Genomic DNA, 22,789 nt, shown 5'->3' on the forward strand with positions numbered 1-22,789 from the left:
TAGAGACAGATTATTGATAATACAAATGATAACAGGAATACAGAAAGAACCTGACTTCATGGAGTTATCAGACTCCTCAGGCACATACTAATGACTTCTACAGAAATTAATTACTTTTCTTGTACCATAAATTATGGGTTGACAAATTCTTAGCCCTGAACCTGCAGATTTTGTTTGATTGATTTACCCTGCTTTGAAAATGGAACATTCCATTAAATTGAAGGGATTTCAATATAAAGGTAAAACAAAATAGAGCTATCCACAGTATAGAGCCTAATCAGACTGTGTAGATGTACAGGATGGCCTGGTTCTATACAGGTAGCTAAGGTTCATGCAGTGTGAGGGTAAAAAAGCTCGGAAATATGGAGATGAATCAGACACACCAGGAAACTGGTACTTTGATGATACACATGTATTTATTTAAATTCCTTTAAAAAATATACTATGTTCAAATTTGATATTAGAAAATATTGATAATTACTATCTTAAATTTTAAATTAGATTTCATTAAATTTCTGTTATTATAATATTTTACTTAAGGATGAGCATAGTATATCTTTAAAGGTCTAAATTTAATTCACATGTGTCTGTTTTTATCTAGCTAGAATGGAAGTGTACGAACAATAAGGGGAGATAACAAATGGAAAAGTCTATATTCAAAGTAACTCAGTCTCTGCTACCCTTTCTAGTGGATCACAGATATTATATGCTAATTCTCCTACTTATTAATGAAGTTTCCTAAAATCTTTTTTAAATAGGCAATAATTTGTCCTAAAAATTATTTTGACTTCAATACAAAACAATAAATTATCTTACTATAACTGTACAATTGTCAAAGCAAAAAAGGCTTCAGGTAATAGCATATATGTAATTTTTTGGAAGATATAATAGGCCACCAAAAGAAAAAAAAACTTTTGAAAAATACAAAAGCATTTCTGGGGAATAATGGACCTTTAACAGTCAAAGGGTGACGCATATTTCAATAGCATATACCACTCCTTTTCGGTCATTAATTTCTTTCCGCGAAAATATTACTATTTGGGTTCGGATCAACGCTTTTTAGAATACTCTTCGCCATTTGCATAGCGGAGGTTATCGCACAACAAAAACGCAACAAACATTTTATTTACACAAAAATCAGTACATATTATAAACGTGAGCATTTTATTACCATGGTAAGTGTATTAGGTAGTATTCAGACTTTCATAATTTTGTAAAATACCAACGAACAATGAAGAGGTTTTGCAGAAATACTTGATTTCATCTTGACCTACTTTTGCGTTTTTGCCAAAATTCCAGGGAGACGCTACCATACCAACACAATGGCTATTTAAAGCAAATTAATGTTGTTAAAACATTGTATATCAATTATATTACAGTACAGAAGCATATTGTAACACTTTCTGACCCATAGGAATCATATACTTCGCTTAAACTACTTGATGATTGTTTTTCATGTTTAGGCATGTTGCATATTTGGGCATAATTCCCCAATGCACTATTTGTTGTCATTTTAAGTTTTGAAGATATAAAATATAGATAATAATTTGAAACTGCATTTATTTGTACATAGAGTTTACTTGTGGTAGAATACTGATTCTGTGTTACCTTACATGAGAATGACGACATAAATCACATATATAATAGACATATTATGTCTATAATAATTTGTTTAAATTTGGTACAAGATACAAGATACAAGAAAATTTATTTTACGTTGGATACATATAAACAGAAAACATTAGCTCATGAGCTATTTTCCGACAAACAATAGTATATGAACTAAACAAAAGTAAAGCAGCTAAAAAGAAAATATAAGCATAAGCACAATTAAGTACATGGAAGTAAGATATTAAAGCAACTAAAAATTATAAGCATAAGTAGTGTTGTTCCGATTGTCTCTGAAAATCGATAACTAATCGGAACAACCCAAAATCGGCCACAATCGATAATCCTTTTTAAAAATCGATTATTTTCAGTGTTCTACCACCACTGAGTTGCTTATACTATATTGTTAATACTACATGTACTTTAGAAAATTATAGTGTGTAATAACATAATATTATAAATAACATAATAATAATGACATCATACATATCTACTGTAGTTAAATAACTGATCTACAATATTTTGACCTGTTGACTGGTACTAATATTGACTGCCATAAAGTTGTACATTGTTTAATACAAAAATTGCCTGTCGCAAAGTTGTATTAGGTATTTGTGTTGTTTGTTTTGAATTCAAAGAGTAAATCTTACTTTAATCTTGGAGACAAGAGTTTATTCTCAAAATATGGTCACTATGGTATAAAAAAATACATACAAGGATTGGTACCTTAAAAGAAAAAAGGACCATAAAAATGCGATAATACTATCGGCAGACAATCGATTTGGGTGGTCCGATTATCGATAGTGATTTTTGAGTCCGATACCCAACACTAAGCATAAGCACATCTAAATACATGTATTAAGTTTGTAAATATTCAAATAATCAATCATCGGAATTGAAGTAATATCCAGGGGTGCTGAAATGTTATGCCTTACTTTCCGGCAGACAAGATTATTTTTTCTGCAATTGCCTGTAGACATGTGAAATTATGTGAAGTAAATAAAAAATGCTGTCCTTTACAACTGGGAACATTTAATTGCCTTGTTTTTTTCCGAATTTTGTTGACTATGCTTATGAATAATTTCATATACCAATATTTCCAGTCCATGGGAGGCCTCTTTTTAAAATCTGCTGTTGGAAAGTTATTTGGCATATAGAGGCAACAGCTTGGTGATAGAGATATAAAATGTGATATTTATGTGTATTTAGTTACTGGTCTGGGACCATCAACCGGACACTTTTTGAACATTTTTCCTCACAGATTTCATAATTTTAAAGGTAGAGATCAGGGTTCGACATTAACGGGATCCCGGGATTCCGAGGATCCCAAAAAGTCGGGAGGAATCTCTGTGATTCCTAGCTGGGGATTCCGTTGGGATCCCTGAAAAATTGCTGTGTAAATTTTTGAAATTGTCTGAATTAATATCATTGAGTCACAAATATTCAAGAAAAGTGTTAATAAAGACTGGCACAACTGCAATGTTCAAGAAAGAAAAGAAAAATCCCGCCGGTAAAATCTACGCTCTAGCCTGGGTTACCTGCCCTTACCATTTCATTATCTTGCAGAAGTACGCTGGGAACCAGATTATCTACGCTCTTGAATCATGTACGTCAGATTTCCTTTGTGCAGTGACTGCTATCAACTTATTTGCGATATATAATGAAAAATATTTTGGCTAAAGAAACATTCTTAAATAATTTTATATCATGCATTGACTTCATAATATTAAGTTGTGAACATTCAAGAAAGAAATATAATTATCGTATAATTTTTTACACGAGCGGTGTGTACTTCAGATATGTGCAGATTGGCTTTGCCGGCGGTAGCTACGAAGTTAACAAGTACAAAAATGTACATGTTTGTTTTTTTTGTGTGCCAAAATTTGGCATTTATGATCATTGTAAATTTTCGTAAAAAAAAGTGAAAAAACAAAAAGATTACTGATGTATTTTTTTCTCCCTGTAGTACAGCAAAAGTATAATTAAAATTAATTAATAAATAGAATAAAAAGAATCCATACTTTTCAGTTTAAAATCATAAATTTGAAACTCTGCAGCCTTAAATGCTAAAATATATTGTCTAACTAAAGACTGAAGTGTTCTAAGGTCAATCAAGGTCACGCATAATTTACCGTCAAAAAAATAGAAAAATCCTTAGGTGAAACATACACCAAATGACGTATAATTCATCTGACAGTTCTTTGGGCCAATCAGTGTTCTGAACTACATGACTGCTGTATGCGGTGAGTGCCTTTGATGTGGCATATGTCAAAACTTAAAAAAAATCAATACACACAGGGAGGAAAAGAATCGGACATTTCAGTGTAAAAATTGAGAACAATAAATTTGGATATTACACATCCTGTCATGGACTTGGAGCAACCTTTTACTTTTAAAAACGAAATCATTTGAAGGTACCCTACTTGTAATGCAAACAAAACTTTTTTCTTGATATTTTAGCTTTAGTAAATATTTAACAAAATATTTAATTTTCAACAATCTATTAAACACAAAAAGTGTACAGTAAGCTGAAAATCACTAATTTTTTCAAAGTGATCATAATTAAACATTTCTTTTTAAATGACATGAAAGTAAATATTTTCCAAAAGTTATCCATACCAGAACTTACTGGAATATGGAGCCTAATCATTACCTGTAAGTTTTTAAAGATCTACAGATGATATGTTGGCTCTATTTCAGTGAACCCTAAGCTATCTGGGAAAATGTTTCCCCAGTTCCTACTTAACTTCAAAAGTTCAAACCCTAAGTCCCATTGCCCAGTCACTTGCATTATACCTTCATTTACAGAAACTGGTTCACAATTATCAACCCCAGGGAGAAAACAGGTTTTATTTTCAAATCGAACTCTTTTTCAGTGGGTGAGCTTAATATTATTCTGTTTACGTGCATGTAAAAAATGTATTATGTTTTAACTTATCTTAGCAGTCCAATTATATATATACTAGTAAAGTAAACACTTTGAAACACTTTTAAAACTTTAAACAGCAATATTTCCAAAGGGCTCATATGGCCAGTTATGTGTTGACATGCCGTAAAAATCCAAGCAAACAAAAAAACCCAAAGTGCTCATAAACTACATTTTCTGCATCTGAAACAAGGCAATATATCATGTATGTGGTCTTTAAAAAAAGAATTTGAAATCGGATTGCTGCACTCCCTTGTTATTCTTCGCCCTTATATTTTACTACTTTGATCTGAGGAATCCCTGACATTTAGGAGGAATCCCTGAATTAAATCTCAGGGATTCCTATGGGATCCCTTGTTAAAACAGTTAGTGTCGAACCCTGGAGATCTGAATATTTCGCACGGAACAGCTAGGTAGTTTGTTTATTTCTGATTATGTTGACACTTATATCTGAGGTCAATCAAGGAGAGTATCAAAATCACACTACAGTACCATGTGTCCAGACAGATATGTAATGATGCTGATTTAATTCAAATGAAAGCTTGGGTGTTTAAAATTTTTATTTTCAAAGTGATATGCAATATTCAGCAGCAAATGCTGAAGTTTTGGATATTCTAATGTTTACTCTGCAAATGATTATCGCTAGTAGAAGAGGTCAGGTATAGCACTCTTGACATCCGAATATTGTTGATTAAAAAGGAGTTGATAGATTGATAACCACTGAACAAAGAAAAAAACTATATCAGGCATTTTTGGGATAGTGTTAACGAACTAGTGTATGACCATATTAAAGCACACATGTATGTATTACCTAGAAGTAAAGAGCTTCTGAAGGACAATAATTAGTACAAACAGGGTTTTTATTGGAAGTAAATACCTGTGTCGGAATCCACTCCTGTCAGTATATGAAGAACATATAAAACCGACCTACAAAATGAAAGTCTGTATCCCTTGGGATGCAGTAAATAGTTAGAAAGAATTAAAATTTAATTACAGTTGCAAACAGAAATAAATATCAGCTTTAGAACATATTAAACCTCTTTGCCAATTTTGCCACTCAAATTTGTTTTCCCTGCTACATATACAGCTGTTTCTATCAAAATGTTGGAGCAGACTTTTATTTGTTTGTTGTTTGTCAAAAGAAATGAAAGTGAAAAGATAAAATAACAATGCCTTCAATATCCTCAAGAAAAAAATAGCAAAAAAATATTTTTATTAAATTTATTTGCTTGATACTTGTCTATTGCTCCTTTATGAAATTTAAGGCAAGAGACCATTCCACCACCCATGAAAAAATGTCTGGCTATTTATGCAAGCTGTTAAGCTGTGGACAAGTAATGTCTGTCCACTTCCTCAATGGGCAAATTACGTAAGATTTCCACTAGTGACTATGAGGAAGCCTTATCAAATGATTGACATGTAGCCTTGACAGTACTGTTGTTGTACCTTGAAAAAGCAATAAATAAAATCTGCATGATTTTTTTAGTAATAGTTTAATTGCTTAAAAGTACTTATTATATATCCTTTGATATTGTAAACAAGAGAAAAGGAAGCTTTTTTTTGTCATTGAACAATAAGTTTCATGCCATCATAATTGATCTTGAGATTTGAAGTCAGAATTTAAAATTCTTAGAGTGACTTTACAAAGGTTTTTTGACATGGCTGTACTTGAATTTTTATTGATTTATTTTTATTTTTTTTAGATTTTACACCATTTCACGTAGGAATATGCCAATCACTTGGGTGTCAAATTTCAGATCATTTATCCTGTTTTTTCTGGAGTAATTATCTATTTGTGCAAAAACAAAATGAAAGGTGTTATCGCTTTTCACTCAATGTTGGCTTATAAATCAGGGAATGAAAAAAAGAACGTACAAAAAGTTCATATTTTTATTTTAATGTATTTCACAATATCTTGTAAATGCATCTGATATATACATGTATGTCTGAACTATTTGATTTATGTTTATTTAGTCATCCTCCTTTAATTTAATGAATTATTTTGGCAATATATTTCCAATTAAGGCCATCCTTAAAAAAATGTTTGTTTGCAGTAACGCGACCAACTCACAAAATTTGCCCCTACTCAATTTTTTTTTTTCATGGTCTGAATAATTTTTTTTTTTTTTTGAATCAGAAAATTATGCCTTGTGCTTTGTTTTCGTTCTTTTAAAGGTTAATAGAAGAAATAAAATGTAGTTCTTATTAAATTAGAATTCAGTTATCAATTTATTAATTGTTACCAGATTATCAAAGCAAATATTGTTCAGCATTTTGAAATTCCATGTTTATTTGGGAGTACAGTTCAATAAAAAAAAAAAATCAAAAAAAAAAAAATCGACCTACCTACCCACCTTGAAAATTCTGTGTCGGGTTACTGCAAACAAACATTTTTTTAAGGATGGCCTAATTAAAGATTTGAAAATAATTGCATTGTATGAAGGCTTGTAGCTTTAGTTTTAAGAGAGAATGTATGTGTATTTTAGTTTAAACTACATGCATGGTTTGTGCAACCCAATCCCAAAATCCTTAATGAAAATTGTTATTACTGGTTAGCAATAATGAAAATTGTTGTCCTGTTGCAATGTATAATTTTAATCAATTAATACAATTTAATTTTGGTTTTAAATTTATATAAGATACTTGTGTTATGTTCTTGTAGATAATACTAGATATACATGTATTGATAAATTAATGTAAAATTGATATCTGAAAACTGATTACCATAGCTACAGTTGCATAGATGATATAATTGATTTTGTAAATTTGTTAATACAACATCTACTAAACTTTGCATGCATTGGCCTCAAATTATTTCATGTTCAAATATTTTATATTTATATACATGTAATCTTTGTTTTTAAGATTTGTTTCCCTCAAGCAAGTCAATTTCTTGTCAGTGATAAAAAGTTGCTTTTATATTGTATGGCACTTTGCAAAACCTAGAGCTTTAGAAATTCCAATACTAACTTATTAATTATGCATGTGTTTTTTTTTGCATTTTCAGGAGAATGGGTGATTTAGAAGTAGATGAATTCTTTTGTGTGTTATGAACCCTGTTTAATTTTCCAAGGTAAAAATACTAACCCAGTTATTTTAAAAGGTATAGATATTTCAGAAATCAAAAAAGCATTTAACTCTGATTTTAATAAGTGTTGAATGAATAAAAAGGTACAGGAGTTTGTATACAGATTATTTTATAAAAAAAACATGTATTGATTTTCCATATTTTATAAAAAAGTACATGTATTGGTTTGCCATTAACAGTTTTTGACACTGTCTCTCCCCCCCGTCCCCCCCCCCCCCCCCCCCCCCCCAAAAAAAAAAATAGTCCAAAAGACCTGCTTGTAGCAAAAAGTACAGGTACATGTATTAATCTTCCATTGATTGATCTGAAGCATTTTGTTGCTAAATAAAATCTTTTAATAATGGATATATAACAGGCTTTCTGATTGGTCCTTGTTAGGTTAAAGAAAAATGGAAGAAAGACTAGGCAATTTATTTTCAAGTTTTCTCCATGTATTAAAATCTGCTTTGGCATGTACAATATTGACTTTTTAGAAATTTTCATGAATGATAAAAGTCTTTTTTTTGTTTGTGTGTTTGGGTGGAAAATCTTGCATGCATTGATGATGCATAACTTCGAACAAAAAATATTGTAATCATCTCAATTTGTAAAAAAAATGAAATATGAAATAGGCTTTCTTTGGTTGGTATTTTCCTATATTATTTGAAACATGTAGACTATAATGTGCAGGAAAGTCAAAGGTGGACCTTTGTGTATTATTATGACAGTGTTGCCTACAGTTACTTGCAAAAATACTTATTACGAAGTTACATGCCTAGAGAATTTATTTTTAAGTAAAATTAAGGGGCTCTGTGACGAGAATAACTTAATATCACTTAATAGTGAAATCCATGTGAAGAGCATGCAAAAAAAGGCTTTACAAGCAAAAAATCAATTTAATTTAATTACTTGAAGAGCAGTTTTGTCACACATAGTAATTTGGTGGCTATGCCAAGGTGAATCAATGCTTGTATTGAACTTATAAGTGCCAACACAACACGTTTCAAAATTTATTACTGTCACATTCACAAAACCATTATTCTTTATTTTTATGTGTTGAAAACTGTAGAAGAATTTCAAGAAATGATCTTGTGTTATTTTTCAGTATACGTTAATCAGTAAGTCAATCAGCTTGATTGTTGTGTAGTCCCGATGCTTCATTTGCCCTCCACTAGAACTGCTGTCACCATCATTGTGCCATGGTCGTGTCGAATTCACCCTCATGCCCTCAGATCCACAGATGGAACAGAGGCCACGCAAGAAACGCGAATACCAATGCCCCGACTGTGATAAAGTTTTAACTACGTCAGAAGGTTTAAACATACATAGACGACTTCATACAGGTAAATAACAGAAAACTGGAGTTTTATTTGGTACATGTAACATTTTAAAAAAATATTAATGAAAAGAAATAGCTCCTATTATTCTGATGATTAATAAGAATCCATGAAAATTTCGAATGATGACAGTGCATTAAAAATTATAGGCAGCCTTAATATATTTATCTATTTTTCTTTCAACTTGAGTTATCTTTCAAAAGTAGTTAGTACTCTTATGGAAATTAGATAGAAACTTGTTACTCCCAAGCACAATTTCTCATCTATTAAAATTCAATGTCAGTGATGCTTCTAGCAGTGTAAGAAATTCGAATTTGAATCCACTAGGCTGGTAGGACTACTAGATTGGAATATTCACTAGCCCAAAAGACATTTCACTAGCACAATTCATTTGTTCAAAACAGTTGTTTATATTGCCTCTGAAAATATGTATAGCCTGGTTGGGCTTGTTACTGTGCAAAGTTGGTAGCCCGGTGAGTAATTTAGTAGTCAGGGGCTATCGGACTTCTGCTAATTTCGAACACTGCTTCTAGAGCAAATCATTTTAGTTACAAAGGGTCCACTGAATGAAATTTTAAGGAACACTCGGGAGGAAAATTAGGGACACAACTTGTGACAAGGTTAATACTTTAAACTGCCTCTTACTACTTGTTACACCACTGCTCAAAGAAGAATGGAATATTTCAGAAATTTTTAACATTTAAAGTTGTGTTTTCCTAATTGTAAGTACAACTATGACTTTAAGGAGTTGTATTATTTAAACTTGAAAGCATAATTTCCTTTATTCAGGTCAGATAAAATAGGCTGGGGGATATGTCATTTCGTCATTTTGCTGAATCTCGAAAGTTGTATGCATAATGTGTACTGAGTAGAAAACTGTAATCAGCATATTAAGCTAAAGAAGCATAATTACCTGTAAGGGAAAAAAGGTAAAGGATGAAATATTTAAGTACAGCATAGCCCCACTGGTATTCAGATATTGGGGTATTCCAGTCATCACATGCTCTCAAAGCCACACTACATTTATTAACAAAAACATTTCTGAGATTGGATTTCTATTTTTTGATACTTTAATATTTGGTGATTTCAAGCAATTGACTATAATGCTTTTAATTTTACAGAAATGTCACACGGTAAAAGCACTGTTATCTTTTATCAACTGTTGATTTTTACGAGTTCATTCAGCTTATAAACTTGTGTTAGCACAATGTGAGATTAAAGTATCAACTGTTACAGCTGTCTGCCATCTGTCTGTCTGTCACCAACATTTTATCTGCACAAAGGCTTAGAATTTTTGTCAAAGCCCTTTTGAAAATAGAATGATTTTAAAACTAAGAAAGATATTGACATGTTCTTTGAAATTCTTGTTATCCATGACAATGAAAAGTTGTTAGACAAGTGGCATTTTTCTGAAAGCTATATTACGCCACTTTTTTCTTAGAATTTTTATGAAAATTGTTTATTAAGTAAAATGAATTCAAAACCATGAAAGATTTTAACATGAAACTAGGATAAGAGCCAGGACAGCGTCTACGACACAAAATTTAAAAAGCCTAAAATGAAACGTTTTTCGTGTGTGATTCTTTATCATTCTTAAATGATGTCTGAAATAATCTGGTCCAATGTGCAGCATTCCTTGCACGATTCCTTTTTCAATATAATCTTTTGGGGGAGGGGTTTGGGCGGAAAATGTGGGAGGAGTTATAGCTTAACATGCAAAGGGGTTTAGGCAGAACATGTTGGAGGGGTTTAGGCAGAACATATGGGAGTTGTGTGGGTGGGACATGTGCCACCTTTAATGACACAACTTGTTAAGTGTTTTCAAGTTTTGCATGTGTTTCAAGTTTACCTCTATGTTTTTGTTCTTTTAGTTAGAAAGTTTATATATTTCAGTTTAAAGATTCAGTCAACTTCTGATAAAAAGAGATCGTTAGGACTATGCATTGTTCCTTGTTAAAACCGATCTCATTATTAGTGGAATAGACTGTATCTTCAAACCCTGGTTCATACTGGATTTGAGATAATGATTGTGTTTATTCAAGACCAGGTTTACGATATTCTGATGAATAAATTACCTCAATTTTACTAAAATACCAAAGTAAAATAATTCTTTTGTTACCATAACCAAAGCTGGACATTTTAAGTTTCATTAAATGTACATATATTGTAAAACTGTAAATTTTCTGTTATAAAATTGTTTGTCATTTCATACATTTTGCTCTGTGTTTCAACAAGAATAAGTCCTTAGTTACAAATAGTTTAAAAATGACTGGAGATACCTGGTATATGCAATAATTCTCCAAGCTTGTATGATAAAGTTGTTCATTTTAGAGACTTAGCTCTCTTACATCATTAATTAAATGAAATCCACTGAGGTCAAAAAGCCAAAGAACGTTTTTTGAAGAATTTTTTATATAGACAAAAGAATAATATATGCAAAAGATAATAAAGACAAGTTGGATAACTCTGCCTACAATATTGACAGAATTATGCCCCTTTTTAACGTAGAAATTTTGGTAAAAGTTTTTTGTAAAGTCAAATATCTCAATTATTGCTTGAGATATTCAATTGAAATGTTCACAGAATTAAAATAAATATCATAATTTTTCTTCCTTTTTAGGACCATTTGAACTAAAAGATTTCAATGCTTTTCATTTTTTCGGACATTTTTCACAAAGAAATTATGGAAGAAGAACAGAGTGAGCAAATATGCTTATAAGTTACTGGTCCAGACTTTCATCAAAAAATAGTTTCAGTACTATCATGCCAAAAAACGTTAGTGGAGACCCTTAAATAATATTGTAGAAATAAGTTCACATAATTAATATCATCATACATGTATGCTTAAAGCTGTATTTCACTTTTAAATCCATTTCCAAAATTTAAATGAAATCAGCATGAATCTTGAGACATGCTGCTTTAAATTCTTTGTATGGTCGACTCCACTTATAACAAACTCGCTTATAACAAATTATTGTTAAAAGCAAACTAATTCTGAAATCCCCGGTTGATTCCTTCTTTATTTTATATTAAATCACATCGCTTAATACTTCCTCGCTTAAAATAAATTTTTTTCGGCTATAGCGAACCATTTAAGTCCCAAACGGCAAAAAACACATATATTTTTTCAGTTAAAACAAACTATTATAATTGAATTATAGGGATGCGCTAGATTAAAGATTAGTACATAAATACGCTGGCTGATAATTATTCAAACAAGTGACTGCACAGTTAAGTTATGGCTTCAGGGAATAAAAATGTTAGTAAAATGTTCTCACAAAAGTATTGCAATACAATTGCTTTGTCAAAATCCAATAACTTTGTAACATTATATTGTAAAATGGCAATGACCCCAGAAACTGGTATAAAGCGAAAGGCGATTCTTTGGATACTAAAATTGGACTTTCTAATGAATAGACAGTGCCTAAATGAATATGTTCATGTAGTTCAACATTTTGTTTATGTTTAAATTATGCATATAAATTGTGAAATTATCGTCTACATAAATCAAATACATGTACATGTGCATACTATATTGTTCAATAAAATGGCCCGCATAACTTAACCACTGTTGAAAATACTGTTTACACTGTTGACCGGTGACGGGTATAGCTTTTTTGCAAGACAAATTTTCCCAACCAAACAAGTCAGCTGAAGTTGTTGCTTCTCGCTTTAAGCAAACTTCAGATATAACGAACGATATTCAAATGTCCCATTGAGTTCTTTATAAGCGGAGTTGACTGTATGTAATTTTTGTTATTTCTATACATATAGCTATATATAAGGTTGGTCATTCGTGTGTTATTTATTTCAGGTGAGAAGCCCTACGTTTGTGGGATTTGTAAGCACGCATTCAGCAGAAAGTGGAACTACACATGTCATTTAAAAGGCTGCCAGAAACGTCATCTTTCACCTAATACCAGTTTCACAGAGCTCAAAGACCATTCTGTGGAAGTAAAGCCAAGGAAGTCTAAAGAAAAGGATACAGATGCTTCTCGTGTGATTGGTCTGAGCGGTGTTGTAAAACAGACTGATAGTAAAAAGATAAATGACTTGAAACAAGAAGAACCTTCTCTTCAATTCTGCAGTAAAAATTCTCTTGAAACATATGGCAGAAAAAAATTTGTTCAGAAAGATTCAGTTGAATATATTGAACAGAAAAATGTACTAACAGTGAATCATGTGACTCAAACTGAGCCAACTGTAACTGATGACTTGATATGGTCGACTTGTGAAAAAGATACAATTAATGCAGGCTTATCATCGTCAGTTGTAAAAACGTCGACCATAGTGACTAGTGAATCTCAGGGATTAACATTCGCTACGTCTCAAAGTGTTGATGTAAGTAATATAATTTCACAGGGAACAAAGGCCATACCTCATATAAAAGAGCCCTCATTTAAAACTACTTCTGTGAAACATTCATCATCAGTAAGTGATGCACTGAACAAAACCTCAGTACCAATTAATAGCAGTACACCTGATGCTCATTTGAACCTAACTTACAAACATTTTCCAAATTCAAAGGTTTGTGCATTAAATCAGTTGATTCCAAATTGTGCTGGTAATGTTATAGACCTTGCAAAACAATTGAAAAAGTTTAGTAAAGATCCGCCACCTTATCCTGGACTGCCTAGCAGGAAAGTCTCATCACCACCAACTGCTTCACCAAAATCTGGAACATCTGGCCCCATTTCCCACATTATTCTTGTTAATGGTGGAAAGACATTATACTCTTACCAACTTCAAGTGAAGCAGGAACCTGGACTTATAGATCAGCCAAGTGACACTGTTGGTAATTTGATAAAACACAAAAATAAACTTATTGATGAATCAGCACCTTGTCTTAAACCTGCTTTTGAAAGTAATTGTTATGATGAAATTGATGGGGATATCCCTATTGTAAAAGTTGAAACAGATGACAATACAAATACACATATCAATGATTCTAGTGATTCCAGTGTTGTTAAAATAAAGAATGTTTTAGTGAATGAAAAGAAAAGGAAGTTCAATAAAGTAGAGAACACTGCTGGTCAATTTGGGTTTGGAAAAGTTGAATCGGAAAACACTGCTGTGAAGAAGACTACGGATGAATTTTTTAACTTTAAAACTGACTATAATAGAAATTTCTCTAATATAGAACCACAAATTTATGACAGCCATTTTGCATTTGGTGGAGAGAAATCAGAAACTACTATCAAAGTTGAATCAGATAATTGTGGTGGGAGGTTTGGACTTTGTACCTCTGCTGATTTTGATAGTGACAAAGGAGTTGAAAGTAGCTCTGATGAGCTTGGATATCATACCCTAGGTACACAATCATGTATGACATTAAGAAATCGTGAAAACAAATCATTCAAAAGGTTACATGAATTAAGAAAAGAGATTTTAAATGGTGCTTATGTAAAAGATGTTTATGATGCTGAAGAAATAGTTGACCCAGAACCAATTTCTAAAATAAAGAAAACTGAAAACAAGGATGTGATTCATATAAAGGAACTAGTTGAAGAAAGGAGAAGGAAAAAGGAAGGGAGAAAATCTGAAAATCCAGTTGCTGTTGAAACTTTTGTACAGAAAAGAAAAAAATCCGATAAAGAAAAAACTGCTGTTTATAGACAGAGGAAAATTATACAGAAATCTTTCACAAACTCTGGATTTGAATGTAAAATATGTGGAAAGTTATTGACAACACCATATGGATTACAGAACCATTTGATGGTTCATGAAGGTCAGAAACCATTCGTTTGTAAAGTTTGTAATCACGCATTTACAAAGCAGTGGAATTTAAAGACTCATTTACAAAACAGACATAAAATAGATCCTTCAAAAAAGGATCTAGAACCAAAATGTCCTGTTAATTTATCAACAAAAGGTTCTAGTATAAGACGTGTGAGCAGGGAAAATAGTTCTGTGAATTTAAAGTGTGAAATACGTAATGAGAAAGTGCCAGTTGCTTATGAAACCTCTTTTGATGTGAAAGTTGAAAGCAGTGAAAGTGATTTTGATGGTTCCAAGACTTCTGTAAAGTCAGAATTAAGCGAGGACTATTTTTCTAGTAACCCAAAGAATTGTGAAAAAGTTGATAAAGAAGAGACTGAGAGTATAAGTACATTTGATAATGCTGAATTAATTAATGAATACTTGAGTGTGAACGACATTGACAATAGTTCATTTGAAGGTTCTGAAGGGAACATATTTGATTTAGATGAAGCTGATTTCTTAGAAATTAAGCAACTTGAAACTGATGTAGATTTAGAGACTATGGTAAATAAAGAGACAGTTATAGGAGCTGATGAAACATGTGGAAATGTTAATGAGAACTTAATTGGTCTAGACAAAAGCATGGCTAATGAAAATGTGATAACAATGGAAAAAAGTGATCTCAAGACGGAAAATGTTCCAAATGGAGCATTAGAGGAGTCAAAAGTTCAGAGTGTTGATTCTAAATGTGAGAATGGAGATGTAATGAAAAACCAGGGTACAGATGTTGGGACTGTATCTGGTGTGACAATAGAAAGTGGAAACTTTTCTGAACCTACCATTGGTTCTGTTGATATAAATGAAAGAACTAGTCAAGGAAATGATGTTAAGGACAATAAACCTGTAAATACTTCAGAGTTTCAATCAGATTCAAACAAAACTTTGAACAAAAACACTGATTTTGATAGTTTTGAAGTATCAAATGTAGATTTTAAAGGAGCAAGTGTGAGTAGTGATTTTTCAAATAATGAAAATGTTTTACCAAATAAATGTACAGAAACTGAGAATGTAAGTGCCTCTATTGAAGAGAGACAAAGTAGAGGGGACTTTTCTTTAAACACAGGGCCTTTGTCTTCCATTGAACGAAATTCTGATCTCAGTTCACCTAATTCCAGCCTGGTAAAGCAAATGGAACACAGCAATGGTACTGTTCCAGCCAGTGAAAGTCTTCCTCTTGAATATACAGAACAAGTTCAGCCAGTTGTTCAGCCTCCTGGGGATCCTTACAGTCTTCCAGTTCCTCCCCAGTATCCAGGACAACTTGAACACTATCCTCCGTCTCCTTACCCAGGGCAACAAGCTGTTGCATATGATCAAAATATGTATAGTGCCCATTTAGCAAATTTAGCACACTATCAAAATAGGGCTGTGGAGGAGATGGATGGGCAGTTTTTGCCTCCAGGAGATGGAAGTCAAGATCCTGCCAAGGACAAACAGTTATACGAGTGTCAGACTTGCGGTAAAAAGTTAACATCCACTGGGGCCTTGCAAACACATATGCGTGTTCACACTGGGGAGAAGCCTTACCATTGTGATATCTGTAATCGTGCTTTTTCATTTAAAAGCAACTGTACTAGACATATGTTAACACATTCTCAAGTGAGACAGAAGAAAAGCCCGCCCAAAAATGGTCCTAAACCAGCCGATGGTCAACCAAATTCCAGTGAATCTCCCAGTGCACTACCAGGTTTTGAAGAGATTAGAAACACAGGAGAAGAATATCCTGAGCCTGGTATGCAAACAAGTCCCATGACTCAATCACAAGGAATTCTTCCATCTATGCAGACTCTGGTATCAAATCAAGCATCTCATTTTCCGGGTATGCAATCCAGTCCACATCCAAACTACAGTCATACTTCAACTCCTGACTCGGCACAAGAGAGGTCCGGCGATACTACTCCTAAACCTGAGGATTTAACAATGAGTCCTTACGGAATGCAAGGGGTGGATTTCACACAACATCGGCAGCATCCATTTTATCAGAACCATCCGGTTTATTATGACCCTTATGGACATGGAATGAGTCAATATCCGCCAGGAGCATATCCCCCACCTATGAGTCCTATGCAACAGCCACATTATGGGAGTGAATATACTCATATGGGAGCTCATCCTGGTTACAGACCAGAACCACAGACATGTCCAAATCCTGAGGCCATGTCGACTGGTTCAAGTCCGCAGCAAATGCATCAAGCACCAAAATTGCCTGAACCGTCTCCTGATACTCCCGTAATGAAACAAAAGAATAGGTCAAAGGAATACCAAGGTGAGAGAAAACATCCATCTAAGTATTGCGACATATGTAAGAAATCATTCTCAGCCAGCTACTACACAAATCATATGAAAATGCATACAGGAACAAGTCCACACATCTGCACTCTTTGCAATCAAGTGTTTTCGCAAAAGTTTAGTCTGACCAGACACATAGAAAATATACACCACAAGTCAAAGCCAGATATTGCTCAGTCAAAAATGACTCCGGCAACTGGAATCTCACATGCATCTGGAGTTCAAGCTGCAGTTGGGGTACCACCTGCAGTAGGGGCACCTTTTACTGGAACAACATCACAGCATGTAGATAATAAGGCATATTACAGCCATCCCACAGTCTCAGAACCCAGTGCTAGTACAAACCAGGGAGTAAATGCAAGCGGAGAAAAGCAGGCACATATTCAGGGGTCAGGAACTTCTAGATCTGACAATACAGTTGAAAATACTGCTGATATAAAGGAAGAAAAAGTACCATCTGATCAAGTATCATCAAGTCATTTATTAGCTCACAACTCCAGCTCTCAACCATCTGATGGTAACCTCTCACAACAGGCCCATTTCAACAATTACACATCTCCTGCTCCACAAAATCCTGAGACGGGACAATTAATGTCACCATTTCCTCATGGAAGCCAGAGTGATAATAAATATACAGAAATTCCATATCAGCAAGCTCCACAACAATATCCTAGCCAGTTACCGTCTTCTCAGACAGAGTCAAGTCAGTGGGCTCCACCTCTTCCATCAATACATCATCTTCAACAGCAGCCAGTTCAAGGTCAACCTTTACATGTAAACCAGCAGCAGCCTGCAGCACTAGCTGTTACAAAACCAATGCCTCCATCTTCACAGTCTTCTATAGAAGAAGGTGACATTGAAGACATGAGTAAACAGCCATCAGGTGAGAAGGTAAAGGGGTCACATGTTTGTAATATCTGTAACAAAACATACTCTTCATCGGCAACATTAAAAGCTCATCATCGCATTCACACTGGTGAGAAACCATATACATGTGAATTTTGTGACAAGTCATTTACATTTAAAGGTAATATGAAGCAACATATGGCAAAACATCACAAAGATGTAACACCAACAACACCAGGTTCTGATGCTCAACTTGATCCTTCCATGTCAGAGAATTCATTAACTGGTATGAAAACTCCTACCAAAAAGTCACGGAAGTCACCAGCGCCTTTGACAGCAAGTCCGGGTTATGGATTCCATATGTCCGAGACAGCTCAGCAATTTGATGTTCCTTCACAAGATTATAAGGGTTACAGCAATTCACCTCTGTATAAACATCAGATAAAATCTGAGCCGGAGACCTATGCAAGTATGCAGCCTGCCATGTATAACTATCAGAGCAGGTCACCAATGAGCAGTTTGGGAACCAGAACGCCACCCCAGCTGTATCCCACTCCACCTCCACAGACATTTAGTGGAAGTCCTATAAAATCTCTTCCATCCATCCAAAACTTTAATACTTTTAATGCTAGTCAGGCAGGAGTTTATCCAAATTATGGAGAAAAGCCACCAGGATTTCCACATAGCGTTGCTTCTAATCTTCAACCTGGACCAGCTATGGATGTTAAACCTGATGTCCCAAAAAGTTCAAGCTCAAACCCTGAATCAGATGGTTTACCTGCACAGATTGCTAATGCTGTTCTTGGTATGCAGCAAGAAGGTTTAGGAGGATCTGGTCTCAATCCAGAATATCCTGCAGTTGCTCATCCAGATTTAAAGAGCTGGCCAGATCATAGCTTCCCAGCAGTCCCTGTTATTAAGGCAGAAGAGAATGAGAATTCAAACATAGCACCATCCATAGGTGATCTTGAGAAAACAGTTATGCCTTTTGTTGCTGATGAATCTCACCAAGTTCACAAGACAGAAACACCACAGGAAGGTGTTAGAGGTTCAACACAAGAGGAAACAACTTCAATGCCTTCTTCCTTAGTGCATGAGCAGAGTCACCTATACAGCCAGTCAAAGACAAGGCAAGAATCTGAAATAGGCCAACCAAATTCTGTGGTGCATTTAGGTAACCAATCAGATTCAATGTCTCATAACTTCCAGTCAGGTGTACCATTGGAATCACCTGTAATGCAATCACCAAGTTCTACAAGTACAGATTTACAGTCGCCTCATCCAAGTACACCAGGTACACCAATCATCTCTCCGCAGAATAATATATTTCTGAATAACATGGTTTCACCTCAGGCAAAGACACCAGGAAATCCCCTTACCTCACCAAAACAGAAAAGTATCATTTGTCCTATATGCAACAAGGAGTTAGCATATTCTAGCAGCCTGTCAACACACATGCGTGTTCACACAGGAGAAAAGCCATTCTCTTGTCTTCTCTGTAACAAAACTTTCGCCCAGAGAAGTAACCTTAATACACACCTTAGGTCATGCCGGAAGAAAAATGATAGCAAAGAAGGGACTCCTGAATTTTCAGGACCTGAAGGTCAGACTGTGGGGTCAGGGCCTGACACTCCAGGAAGTGAGAGTTTGTCTGCACCATTGTCTAGAAAGCTCAGCACCAGTAGTGATGTCAGTACATCTAATTATGAAATTGCAATGGATTTATCACAGCATCATCAGAAAAACCAACATTATCCAGGGGCACCTCCCCCTCATCATCCGCCGGGCCTCGGAGAATATAATCCTCATTTTAATTATGAGAATCATCCAGGAGGGTTAAACATGAGTTATGGTCAATACCCAAATGAAATGTATGCTCATCATCCAGGAATTGTTCAAACTCAGCAGAATTACCAAGGTGAACTGGAACAAAACCAATACAGCATGAATTCAAGCTCTTCATTACCGTCTATGTCAAGTTCAAGCATGACACAGCCCACAAGTAGCTCAGGAAACATGTTGCCAAACTTTTCAAGTGTATTTTCAAATCTAAATGACACATCTGCTGGTCATCAGGGTTTCCAATATCCACAGCAACAACAACAGCTACCTGGCTTTGATTCATTTAAATCTTCATTTAAAAGGGAAACATTACCTTTGTCTCAAGACTATGCCACCGATCTTACAGAAAAGCCAGTCAATATGACACTTCAGGCAGATCTCAGTCCATCACCAAACAAAGAGGCGAAAGCAGTAGGACCTCTACCTGACTGGGGAAGTCAATTAAAACAGGAACAATGGCTGTCTGATTCCAAACCAAAACAAATTAAATCAGAAGGAAAAAGACGTAGTTCTGCAAAAACACTGTCCGAAGAAGAGAAGACTGCTGCTCGTACATGCAAAGAATGCAAGAAAGTATTGTCATGTATGGCTGGATTGAGACATCATATGCGTATACATACGGGAGAGAAACCATTTAGATGTGGTTTATGCAACAAGAAATTCTCTCAAAAATGCAACACTCATACACATATTAAATCTTGCATAAAAACTCAAATGACCAAAGGTAATTTGCCTGAAGAACATCTTTCAAAAAGTGAGCAAGAACTGTGTGTTTTGTTTACTATACGAGACCCAGACAACAAATTAGAAGGGGGAGAGTCTGAGTCTTTCATGGAAAACATGGAGGAAGATAGTAATTCTAGATTTGGAAATGAATCTGGTGCAGATAATGCAGTTGATATTATAAGTAAAGGTAGTAATGAAGAGGGTAAAAGCAACACTGAACTTGTTAAACAAGCCTTAATGGACATTATTGACAAGGTAAAAGCACATGAAACAGTTAGTCCACTTGAGAATAGGCCTGGAATTCAGTCTCCTTATCGTTCCTTCGAAAATGATGAATACGAAAATGAGCAAAGTGAAATAGATGAACGAGACAGATTAACTCCAAATTTTCTTGATAAAGATAAAATTCGGGGAGTTGATAGTGGTTATAAGAAAAGGAAATGCTGTGAATGTGGAGTTGAGATAACTGGCTCCCCAAGTTCCCTGAAACATCATATGAGGACACATACAAAAGAGAAGCCGTTTGTTTGTGATTACTGCTGTAGACCATTCTCGATGAAATTTAGTCTTAATCGCCACATTAACACTCAGCATGGTGAAAACAGACATGAGAGAAGGAAAGTGGATAAACGAAAACTTAGTGTCGATGATCAAAGTAATGAAAACTCTGCATCAAGTGATGCAAAACATTTTAAGTCTCAGAATTTTGCTGAAAACTTCAGTGAAATTAGTGCTATTTCTGAAACAAAAGATACTGTAAAGACTGAATCTTGTGTTGGACCTTCCTGCACTGAGATCAAGGTAGAAAATGTTGTTGAAAATCAAAACTGTCCTGCAAAAATTAAAATGGTGAATGATCAAAGTATGTATGAATTCACTAAAGTTAATCAAATGAAAGAAGACATTTCAGGAGTTAAGAGTGAAAATAATATGGAACCAGATACATTGTTTGAAAATGAAAGTGGTGAAAAAAGTGACATAAGCTTTGAGAAGGGGGAAGATATATCTGACATTAAAAATGAGAACAAAGTGAAGGTGAAAAAATCAAAATATCCAATTATCGATGAGGCTGCCATAGCAGCTATGGATATTACTAAACGTGGTTTAAAGGTCTGTGAAATATGCAATAAGGAATTTGCCCGTCCAGTTCTACTTTTAAAACATATGCGAACGCACACAAATGCAGAAAAACCATACAAATGTGTTATGTGTAACAAGGCATTTGGTTACAAAAGCAGCTTGAAAACGCATTTTGAGAAACATAAATCGGAGATGTACAAGTGTAATATATGTGAGGAACTGTATACAACGGAGACCGAACTTGCTGAACATTCTGTTAGCCATTCATGGGATGATTGCCCAGACTTAGACGCAGTATAACATACAGTTGATGTGTTTTATATTTTTTTATTATTTTTCTTTGTTATTTGCTTATACTGTTATAGAAATATTTAATAGGAGTTTTCTTCCTATTTTTTTTTTCTTTTTTTTTTTTTCCCTATGTTTATTTCCCCATCAACTGTTTGCCAGGTTTCTTTTGATTTTTAAAGAAAAATTATTGTTGTAATACATTGTACCAAGTCATGGCTTAAACTGAAACCTTTAGACAATTTTAATTACCTTTGTTTAATTATTATTGGTTTTTTCCCCCTTATTTTCCAAAGCAGCTAGATGAAAATGAGTAATTTTGAGTACTTTTTAATCCTGTTTTATTTTGTTTTTAGAACATTTATTTTAGCCAATAAATTTTGTTGATTTTTTTACTAAAATATTACAATAAATGATAAATTTTCTGGTAAGAATTTTATCTCACCAGAAGGCATGGACTTGTTAGTTAATTAATTATTTAATTTATTAATTGATTAATGAGTTTTGATATATTTTAATTATCCAGGACATGGAATAATTTGTATGGTCAGTCAAAAATCTCAATTAAAAAGATTTTTTTTTAAATTTTCAACTGAATTTAAACCAAAATTTCCCTTTATCACTAATTGTACACTGGTAGTTATCTATTTATTGAAAGCTATGGAATACTGTGTCAGATTTAATATGCTTTTTATTATAAAAAAAATACAGTAATACAGTAGTAAACAGGAAAGTTTTTGTTAAAGAAAAATTTGAAGATTAATTTACAAGAAGAGACAAAGATTGCATTTACACATGAGCCTAGTTAATTAATGTCTTAATTGCAAATTAACTTGTCTATTTTTGCAAGTGATATGATTTGTTTATTATTTTCTTCTGTCAAATTTTTGTGCCATTTATAAGAAATTTTATGCAATTTTGGTCTTGTTATTTCATAGACAAACTGGGTACTTAATATTTTATGAAACATCTTGTAAGCTCTTGTATTAATTAAACATCTAAAAATAAATTAAAAATTAG

At 33.8% G+C, this 22,789-nt stretch overlaps 1 protein-coding gene across 3 annotated transcripts; it reads left to right on the forward strand.

The window, feature by feature from the left end:
* Positions 1–1,069: 1,069 nt before the first annotated feature.
* On the forward strand, positions 1,070–21,861 carry LOC132754136 (uncharacterized). Of its 3 annotated transcripts, XM_060744729.1 has the most exons (5): positions 1,070–1,175; positions 7,542–7,607; positions 8,707–8,944; positions 10,060–10,071; positions 12,753–21,861. In XM_060744729.1, the coding sequence occupies exons 3-5, from the start codon at positions 8,824–8,826 to the stop codon at positions 21,779–21,781; spliced, it is 9,162 nt and encodes a 3,053-aa protein (XP_060600712.1). In that variant the 5' UTR covers positions 1,070–1,175; positions 7,542–7,607; positions 8,707–8,823; the 3' UTR covers positions 21,782–21,861. The 3 variants fall into 3 exon arrangements, with proteins under 3 accessions (XP_060600712.1, XP_060600714.1, XP_060600713.1); XM_060744731.1 differs by lacking the exon at positions 10,060–10,071; XM_060744730.1 differs by lacking the exon at positions 7,542–7,607 and having other exon boundaries at positions 1,072–1,175.
* Positions 21,862–22,789: the final 928 nt, after the last annotated feature.

Source organism: Ruditapes philippinarum, unplaced genomic scaffold (assembly GCF_026571515.1).
Source record: "Ruditapes philippinarum isolate M1 unplaced genomic scaffold, ASM2657151v2 ctg1063_1_1_1_1, whole genome shotgun sequence".
Classification (NCBI taxonomy): domain Eukaryota; kingdom Metazoa; phylum Mollusca; class Bivalvia; order Venerida; family Veneridae; genus Ruditapes; species Ruditapes philippinarum.